The sequence below is a fragment of the Malaya genurostris genome, chromosome 3, assembly GCF_030247185.1.
Source record: "Malaya genurostris strain Urasoe2022 chromosome 3, Malgen_1.1, whole genome shotgun sequence".
In the NCBI taxonomy this organism is placed as follows: domain Eukaryota; kingdom Metazoa; phylum Arthropoda; class Insecta; order Diptera; family Culicidae; genus Malaya; species Malaya genurostris.
The window spans coordinates 2,200,242-2,210,628 of NC_080572.1; the positions used below are offsets into that span (position 1 = coordinate 2,200,242).

General features: G+C 37.1%; 1 protein-coding gene across 1 annotated transcript; it reads left to right on the plus strand.

The window, feature by feature from the left end:
* Positions 1 to 5,276: 5,276 nt before the first annotated feature.
* LOC131437793 (putative polypeptide N-acetylgalactosaminyltransferase 9) lies at positions 5,277 to 10,387 on the plus strand. The gene is made up of 5 exons (XM_058607374.1): positions 5,277 to 5,389; positions 5,517 to 6,093; positions 6,156 to 6,320; positions 9,205 to 9,857; positions 9,916 to 10,387. The coding sequence occupies exons 1-5, from the start codon at positions 5,381 to 5,383 to the stop codon at positions 10,300 to 10,302; spliced, it is 1,791 nt and encodes a 596-aa protein (XP_058463357.1). The 5' UTR covers positions 5,277 to 5,380; the 3' UTR covers positions 10,303 to 10,387.

A 10,387-nucleotide genomic window follows, 5' to 3' on the forward strand; every position in this document is an offset into this window, starting at 1 on the left:
ATAGCTCTACTCCGATGAATTTGAAGTCAATGACAGTCAAAGTTCACACAACAGTCGTCACACTGTTTGTGGAATATATTATAATTTTCTAACAATTCCAGAAGAGTTCTTAGCAAAATTAAACAATGTTTTTGCGGCTGGTATGCTAAAAAAAAGTTGATTTTAAAAATATCGGGGTGAACAAACTTCTTGAAGAATTGGTTAAAACATTTAAACGAATTGAAGAGGAAGGTATCGTCTTAAGAATAGATGGTGAACTTATATTTGCAAGAATTGTACTTTGTCTTTTTCAAGGTGATAATCTAGGTATACACTGAATGTTATCTCTATCTATGAGTTTTAACGCAACTTTTTTACTGTCGTTTTTGTAGAAGACCGAAAGAATTGCTTAGGTGTGATACTCGAGAACATGCTGATTGCATTCGATGGAGGCTAGATTACGATGAATATGTAGCTATCAACAGACACAGTGACACCGGTATTTCCGGATATTCAGTTTGCAACAATTTATCATCTTTCCACGTGACAGAAAATAAAACTGCAGTTGCTATGCATGATTTTTTCAGCACTGGCATATGTAAATATGGATTTACGGAGGATTTAAATTTTTGCATATGCTCGAAACAATATTTCTCTATCAACGATTTGAATACACGCAGAAGAGAAGTAGGCAGGATCTATTTGGATACTGAGCTAACTAGAATGCCAGATGTAACCGAAATATTCGTTAGTAAATTGAAACGTAAATCCGTTTGATTGAAAATGACCTCAAACGAAATGCGGATATTTTGTCACTATTTCTCGTTCATTGTCGGACAGTATATGCCAGAAGATGAACCTGTGCTAGAAAGTAGATTTCACTAGTAGATTCATGCTTGAAGCGATCATTTTCAGCAGAAGAAATATATCAGTTGCCCAGCCAGATCGAATCACATCACATCACATACTTAGAGTTCTTCAAAACACATCTTAAGCCTAACAACACTTTATTCTTTATTACTCAACAATAATACTCAGCTCCGGACCCATTCAAAATATGATGTGTTTCAGAAATGAGGCAAAACATAAAGAATTTAAAAAATACTCTCACATCATTACATCTAGAAAAAAAACATTTGTTATACCTTATGTATTAAAGCTTTTTTACAATTTTCGCATGATATCTTTAATCAATGTTTTTTTAAGAGACATGAAAATAAAGATTTTCAACTAGCCGATCTTCATTTTCGTAATTATTTTGCTAAAATTGTTCAACCCATTATAATCAATAGTAGTACTTTGCATTACCTATTATCAAGCTCTATTGTTTATAAAGGAATTAATTATAAAACAGAACAGTTTGTCGTAAAATTTTTATCGGACCAAGCTCTACTCTATGAAATTATAGAGATTTTGTCGTTTGAAGAAAAATTTTACTTAATTTTGCAATTATGGGTAGTCACTGGTCGAAATGAGCACTATGTCGCATTTGAAACATCAGGTTCATTATCACTGGTTGATATTATTAGTATTGTTTATTTTGATCGACCACCAACAATGGTTCATAATGTAGATAATAAGTTTATATTTAGAGTTAAAAATACCTTATGATCAAAAAAGAACCGGAATTTTCATTTTAAAATTCCCGCGCTTGTGCAATCGGTAAACTTTTATTCTCTCAACGTTGGCAACACTTTTAAACACATTCTGTCAAATTTTGACGCATATCGTACGATTAGTTTTTGTTTGGCGTCTATACAAAGAAATTGAAAAATTTTCGTTTGGCGATTTTTATAATGGATGAAACTTTAGAACAACGTGCGTGCATCAAATGTTGTGTTGCAAATGGATTTGAGTGTTCCGAAACGTTGAAAATGTTAGAAAAGGCCTTTGGTGAATCGTGTCTAGGAAAAACACAGGCATACGAGTGGTATAAACGCTTCAAAGGTGGTCGTACAAGATTGGATGATGATGAGATCCCTGGCCGCCCAACAACATCTGTTACTGAAGAAAACATTGAATCGGCGTACATTCTGTACCGATTAGAGAGATTGCTGTGTTGTTGGACATATCTTATGGATCAGTCGAACACATGTTAACTGATGTGTTGGGTCAGAAACGCGTTGCTTCTCGGCTGGTGCCAAAAAAGCTGAATTTTACGATAATGCGCCGGCTCACACAGCGTTGGTTGTGTCGCAGTTTTTGGCCAAAAACTCAACCAATATCATCAACCAAGCACCGTACTTTTCAGATATGGCCCCGTGTGACTTTTTCCTCTTCCCCAGACTCAAATTGCCATTGCGTGGAACGCGTTTTGAGACCATAGAGACCATAAAAGAGAATTCGCTGCGTGAACTAAAAGCCATGCCTTCGGCGGCCAATAAAACTTGTATGTATGTATAATTAGATCAAGCATTGGAATGCATGTATTGCCACAAGAGGAGAGTACTTTGAAGGCGATAATAAAGAAATTTATTAAAAATTGAAATTTTGCGTTTTTTAATAAAATTTGAATTTAAATGATTTTTGATCATAAGGTATATTTAATGTGTAATTTAATTGATACACTATTCGTTAAGCTAATGTCACCATTAATTTGTAAATATATGTAATATAACAAAACAAGCGATCCAATAAAAATGCATTATGCAAAAAACAAATACCTATTTGAATTAATGTTGGTTTTAATAGAGTTCCATTTATCATATAATCATATACCACTTCATGTAATTGTTATGTGATTTTCCTACGCTCAACAAGTATGTTCAAGTCATGTAACTATTACGTGAACGTTAAAAAAAAGTCACATTGCTTCTAACGGACAAGTGATATATTATTTACCTATCGACTAAGATGCATGATATATGAGCAATCTGGTACAATTCATCTATCTACCTAATAGAATTTATGTGAAAAGTTGGGTGGATGAGATTCATGTATGTATACAGGTAGAAGTAACGTGATTTCTTTTTGCCTTTCTTATATAGAAAGGTTATGCAACCACTGTGAAAACCTACTTTTAAACCATATACCATTCGTCTCAGTTCGTCGAGATCACAAAATGTCTGTGTGTGTGACAAATAATGTCACTCAATTTTCTCAGAGATGGCTGAACCGATTTTCACAAACTTGAAAAAAAATGAAAGGTCTTGAGGTCCCATAAAAAGTTCCTGAGTTTCATATGGATCCGACTTCCGGTTCTGGAATTACAGGGTGATATGCACAAACAAAAGTAAAAAAATAGTCACACACGTTTCTCAAAGATGGCTGAACTGATTTTCACAAACTTAGATTTAAATGAAAGGTCTTATACAATTTTCCTGAGTTTTACTTGGATTCCTTTTCCGGTTTTGAAATTACACGGGAGTATGTGAAAATTTATGAAAAAATATGGAATCAATTTTCTCGGAAATTTCTTGACTAATTTTCACAAATTAAGAAGCAAATAAAAGGTCTTGAAATTCTTTAAAAAGTCCCCGAAAAGTTGATCCAGATCCGACTTCCGGTTCCGGTATTACAGTGCGATTGGTGAAAATTTTCAATTTAATGAGTATTTTTTCACAAGCGATGGCGAAACGAGGTGCATATTTTTATAAAACTTACTGCCAAATTGATCTAGTTGACGGATCTTATTAATTAGTGATTATATAAAACTACTTTGGGACTACTAGTCCCCGGTTTCCGCTTTCGAACGCACCGGGAATAGTAAAGAAAATCTCCAAAAAAGAAACTCCCGTCGATTTCTCAGCAACGGTTAAGCCGTTTTTCACGATTTATGATTCAAATTAAAGCTCTCGTTGTATTTAAATATACAATTGCAATTTCATCCTGATCCGACTTCCGGTTCCGAAATTATAGGGCGATGAGTGTCAAAACATTCAAATTCAAAATGATGATGCAGGGGAACGGGTATATCGTGATGGGTAAGTCGATGTCTTCCACGCTGCCCACCTGGGTTCGATTCCCAACCCCGCACATAGGGTCAGAAAACTTTTCTGGCCCGAAGAGGTGAAAGACAACAATGATAAAACCTCTACAATCGAAAAAAAGACGATGCAAGACTGGTACGCGTTGGTACGTGCGGCTTTGCTCTATTCACAGCGTGCTTTGTTCAATTCCATATAGCGTTCAATGTTGCCACATTAAAATTTATATTTTTCAGGTGAAAAATAAGTTAAATTTCTAATCCTTTTATTCAATTTGTACCTACTTGTTAGTGTTATTACAAGATCATGATAAAGATGCTTTTCAATAAAAGTGCACTTATTGCCTTTCTCATAAAGAAAGTCAATCACTTGAAAAATTGACCAGTGGAAATTGACCCGAAGGGCTAAGTGCTCTAAATAATTCGGCACAGTTCATCGAGCTGAGCAATGTATGTGGGTGTGAGGGTAGTCCTGTAAGTTGCTATTGAATTTTACACCGTCATTTAAAGTGACGAAGGGTAAAATTCTTCTAGATTTTGCTTAAAACTGATTCAATTTGTAGGCTATATTAGTAACTTACTAAACGAACCGACTTTGGTTATACATGTTCCAAGTTACTCGTTCCAGAAGTATCAGAAGTAGTAGTCAAAAAAAAACGTCAAAAACGAGACTCACTTAATTTTCACAGGGATGATTTGATCGATTTCCACAAACAGGCTCAAATAAAAGTTCCTACAGTCTTATAGGTTGCTTTTTTATTTCATCCGGGTCCGATTTCCGGTTCCAGAACTATAAGGTAAAGTGTGTTTAATCATTTAGTGCGACGATGCAAAATAAAGAAAAATTCTTATCAACTTGACATAACTGTTTACAATTTGAAAAGGTTATGTTAGCTTATACCCAAAGAAAGTTTCTTATTCTATTCAAGATTGAAAAAAAATCTTCTGGTGATATTTCTGAAAAAATAAGTAATATGAGAAAGGCATCATTACACCACTAGGTGGATTAAAACAGGTTTTGAGTGAAGGAATCATTCCAAACAAAAACAAAACAAACGACCTTCCCCTAGCAACGTTCTACTCATACATGCCGACAGGTGAAATATGCTGATCAAAGCAATCCGAACGAGCGAGAGCACAACAACTGTGCCAGCTTTCAAAGCACAGTGTCGTGATTGTCGCCTGCTTTGTTTGTACAACTGCTCGAAGAAGGTCTGTCTGCTTAGACGACGTCAATTGTACTGAATAAATGGTGCATCGGCTGTAGGAATGCATTCTAAAGGGGTGGCGCCGACCGCCAATCCCCAACCGGCCCAACCATCAAACATGGTTATCACCGCTACCGCTACCTTTGTTGTCTTTGATAACGCACGTCCAACTGGTGTATCGCAAACACCTTCGCGCGACAACTTGTCTAATTGGTATGTCGATGAGCTTATTCAGTTCAGTCCGCCACACACAAGTCGCCGGTGAAGTATGAATCGGGTAATTATCAATCATTCCTAATTCAACGCATTTATTTGATTATCGCGATAAACTTATACATTTAATCGTGTGTGTTATTTTTTTGGCTTGGCTTAAAAAATCCGTCCTCGTGGCAATTGTGGATCAGACGTTTAGAAAAAAATGGCTTTTTGGAACACTGTTTGCGATCGTGGCGGTTTTAGGGTTGGTGACTTTGTACGGCTCAAGCTGGGAAATTTCCGACTTGCAGAATATAATACGTTCGAGACATTTGAAAAATTTGAGCTTCATGTCTAGCGACACCAATTACTCATCACCATCGACCGCCAAATCGACCGAAGTGAAAACGCCGATAGATTTTGTGTACGTGTCACAAACGCTGGATCCAAGATTACCAACTCCGCCAGGAGACATGGGAGCTGCGGTTTCACTTGGGGTTACGAACAAGGCCGTTGCCGATATTGTTAAGAATGGTTATGACACTCAGGGCTTGAATCAGTACATGTCCGATTTGATATCAGTACAAAGGCGATTGCCGGATATACGCGATAAATGGTGTAGGCAGCCTGACCGATTTCTAAAAAATCTACCGGAAACTTCCATCGTGATTGTGTTCTACAATGAAGCCTGGTCGGTGTTGGTACGAACGGTTCACTCGATACTGGATCGATCACCACCCAACCTTATAAAGGAGATTATACTGGTTGACGATTTTTCCTATTTACGTAAGTGATCGCGTGAGATGATTAGAAAATCTTGTTGAAACAGTGGTTTGATTTGCATGTAGCTCACACGAAAACACAACTCGATGACTACTTACGATCGTTTCCAAAGGTGCGAATCCTGCGAGCTACTCAACGACAAGGACTGATACGAGCTCGACTGATGGGAGCGAAGAACACAACCGCGGAGGTCATTACATTCCTGGATGCCCACGTTGAGTGCACAGTTGGTATGAACTAACCTGATACGGTTTATTATGCGGTATATTATTGTGAAACATAATAGCTTAGTCACACGTTTCATTCATTTAGGATAAAATCAGAGCGACCAACTCTGTTCGATGAATTGGTTTGAAGGGTAGGCCGAGAACCGCTGCGTTCAATTTCAGTTTTTAATACAGTGAATCGAAAATATAACAAAAGATAATTATTAAATAATTTTAATGCCCCAACCAATAGGACATGAGTTAATTACCTCATATGCCATTGGTGGATTGGTTTCTTTCGGTTGGCAGGCGACGGTTCTTAGTGCGCTGATAATCGTGTGTGTATGTGTGTTTGCGGGTACAATAAAGTTGACAGTTGTATAGTTGGGCTTGCTGCGATCACAAAAATTGACGCATTTTTATCTTGAACTGATATATCTTTTGTAATGTAAACTAAGACTCAAATACAAGATACTGCAAGCTTGTTTATTGTTCAGCGAACATGAACTGCATATATTTTTTGAGGTATTGGGTACATAACGATTCAGCAGAAATTAGCGATGTGGGTTTTGAAATAATATGACTCGTGGATGGCATGCGCATTATCATTTAAACAACACTGCAAAAACTTATATATGTAAACACGGAGTGAAATCCGTTGCCGCTGTGAACATCATTATTATTCATCATTATTATTATCATCCGAATTTTTGAGTGCGATTGGCTATAAAATTCCATATGAAACATAACACATGAAGTGAAAAAAAATTAAAATCTGTCTCGTTTCATTGACGAATATCCAAAGTGCCATTGGTCTCTTTGGGTTTCAGTTTCCAAAACCGACAAAAGTTAAATACGTTGGTCATTTGCGGTTAATTTACATTCTATTTTTGTGTGGTTCAATCTCAGAATTAATATATAAATTTATGAATAACTTGTTTATTTCAATAAAATGGAAATTTTCCGAAGAATCTTATTCTCATCCTTTCAAATATAGTAGATGGTCAACAACATCAACGTGCTGATATTCCGGAAGGCCGAAGCCAAAAACCCCTAAATGATAAAAAATGCTTGAATTTTAACTTCACGGCCGAACAATTCCGATAAATTTCTTTGCCGCTGTGAACATCATCAAACCGGTCGCTTTACATTCTCATAAAAACATTGATTTTTGAGCAATAATAATAATTATTATATGTATTTATTCAGCCCCTTATTATTTACTGAAATATGAGTAATGAATATTCTGCCATTAGAAATTCGTCATGGTCAAAATAAACATTACTTGCGAAATGAATTTCATTTAATTCTCATTGCTTTAATTCTCTTCATGGAATTAAATTCTCTCCGTTCTAGCCTTCCGAAACAAGGGACAACAGCCAAGATCAAATAATTCAAATGTTAATAGAAAGCAAAGCCTAAAACATGGTTGGGTCCCCAGTAATCATAAACATTAAGTGATACCACTTAACTAGCATAAAATCATCATACATGAAATTTCCGAAATCGAAAAAAAAAATTTGATGCCAAAAGGCTTAGAATTGCATGAAACGTCGAGATTTAGTGTCATCTCTAAAAAAAAATTTTTTGAAAAAATTGACATTTTGGGACTTTGAAAAAATATCAAAAGTCCCAGAGAGATGATTTTCTCAAAAAAAATTTTTTTGAGATGACACTAAATCTCGACGTTTCATGCAGTTTTAAGAGTTTCGGCATCAAAAAAAAAATGTTCGATTTTGGAAATTTCATGTACTCCCCCCTATGGTGCTTTTTCAAGATCGAAAATTTTCAAACCCTAATCGCAGCACCCCTTACGCATGTCCGATTTAGCTCACTTTTTTCATGAGGACATTTTCCGAGGTGCTTAAACTTTTGAACAATAGCGGTTTACGACATTAGAGGTGATCCCCAAATAAGAGTGGTAAAAATCAACGCGTTTTATCGGTTACGTCACTTATACAATCATATCTCCGGAACCAAAAGTCACAGCCGTTTGATCTTTGAACTTGATCAATGGCCCAATAGTTGCTTTCAAACGAGTCTAAGTTTGTTAAAATCGGTATAGCCATCTCTGAGAAAATTGAGCGCGTTCAAATATCTTCGAAAAGTGCACACACACATACACACATACACACACACAGAGACATTTTCCGATCTCGTCGAACTGAGTCGAATGGTATATAACACTATGGGTCTCCGATGCTCCGTTCGAAAGTCGGTTTTTCCAGCAATTCTAATACCTTTCTATAGAGAAAGGCAAAACAGAAAAACTACACTATGCAATTTTTGTGTGTGCTAAAACTGCTGTTTGTTTTTCACATTTTATTGTATTTTGATTCTTGACCCTTGACCTACTAACTACTAGAAATAGCAGTGCAAAAGTAAGTCATATATTGCTTTGTACTTTTTGGTGGAATTATGTGCTAATACTTATATCCTGTGACAAGAATTTTTTCTGTGTTCATTAGCACGTTTCAAAAGCTCAGTAGATGGTGTAGCTGTTTTCTAACGAGTTGTGACAAACCGTATGTAGCATCCTGATAATCAAAAGAAAACAATCTCGGTTCCTTCAACAGTTACTCGTAACGTTATTGGACATTTAACAAACAAGTCTTATCATGAACACCAGTATGTACAGAACAAATATCACATACTTCGGAAATTGGTTTTATCATTGAAGTGTTTCATTTGACACTGTACTTTTGAATGAGTTTAGAGATTGTTTCAAATGCCACAATCAAACTGCACAGATTTAGATCCAACTCTGTAGGAATACCGAAAATATGATTATGTAATGGAAGGTTTTGTTGAATTTAATTTAACGAACGCTGTTTACTTCAATGGATGAAACAAATAATTGTTTGCTTTCTTGCATACATAGCGTCTTTTACTTCTTTTTTTTCGACAGGTTGGCTAGAAGCCTTACTGGACTCGGTAGCCCGAAACTGGCGAACGATTGCCATTCCCACGATCGACTGGATCGATGAGCACGATATGCGCTTGCGCACCGAGAACGCTCCGTCCTATTACGGAGCGTACGACTGGGATTTGAACTTTGGATGGTGGGGTCGATGGAGTCGACTGCATAAGCCCGACAACCCGATGGAGCCGTTCGATACACCGGCGATGGCGGGAGGACTGTTTGCAATAAATCGAACTTTCTTCGAACTGCTCGGTTGGTATGACGAAGGTTTTGACATCTACGGAATCGAGAACATCGAACTGTCGATGAAAAGCTGGATCTGCGGGGGAAAGATGGTAACCGTTCCTTGCTCGAGGGTAGCACACATCCAGAAAACCGGACATCCTTATTTGTCTGAAACGAGCAAAGACGTGGTGCGAGCGAATTCGTTGCGATTGGCGGAGGTGTGGATGGATGAGTATAAGCAGGTTATTTTCGATATTTATGGTATTCCTCAATATCCGGAGAAAGAATTGGGAGATGTTTCTGGTAGAAAGGAGATTAGGCGAAAGGCAAACTGCAAAACATTTCGATATTATATTGAAAATGCCTTTCCTGAGATGAGGAATCCACTCGTAGTAGGCGCTTTCCATGGAGAGGTAAACTGGGGCTACAGAAGAAACATTCAGAAAATAACAACAGGCTACTTTGTTTTAGGTTAAAAATAAAGCATTGGGAAATGACACGTGTTTGGAGTATCGAGCGAAACGTAATATAGTGATCATGGCAGCCTGCGATCATCAACGAACTGACCAATACTGGACTCATAACTACTATCAGGAATTGAACAGTTACAAGCACTGTATCGACTATACCGGAGATGCTCTAGGTATTTATGGTTGCCATCGTTCGCGGCAGAACCAAGCCTGGCAGTACGTCATGGAAACCGGACAGTTGAAAAGTGTCAAACATGGCAAATGTTTCGCGGTCAGTATGAAGGATAACAGTACGCTGCGGATGGAAACCTGTGACGAGAAAAAGGATTCGCAAAAGTGGATTGTGACTCCCATAGAACTGGACGTGTCAATATTCGCAAAATCCTGAGCGCAGAGTATCTGATTTGTGTATAGCGAGTGTTGTTATTCGTTTTGTTTGGAACTGAGTATAGTATTTACTTAATTTATTTAAA

Excerpts from the sequence above, each read along its gene's own strand:
- LOC131437793 (XM_058607374.1), top strand. Across the intron at positions 6,321-9,204 it reads CCACGTTGAGTGCACAGTTG|GTTGGCTAGAAGCCTTACTG; the intron begins GTATGAACTAAC and ends TTTTTTCGACAG. Across the intron at positions 9,858-9,915 it reads TAGGCGCTTTCCATGGAGAG|GTTAAAAATAAAGCATTGGG; the intron begins GTAAACTGGGGC and ends ACTTTGTTTTAG.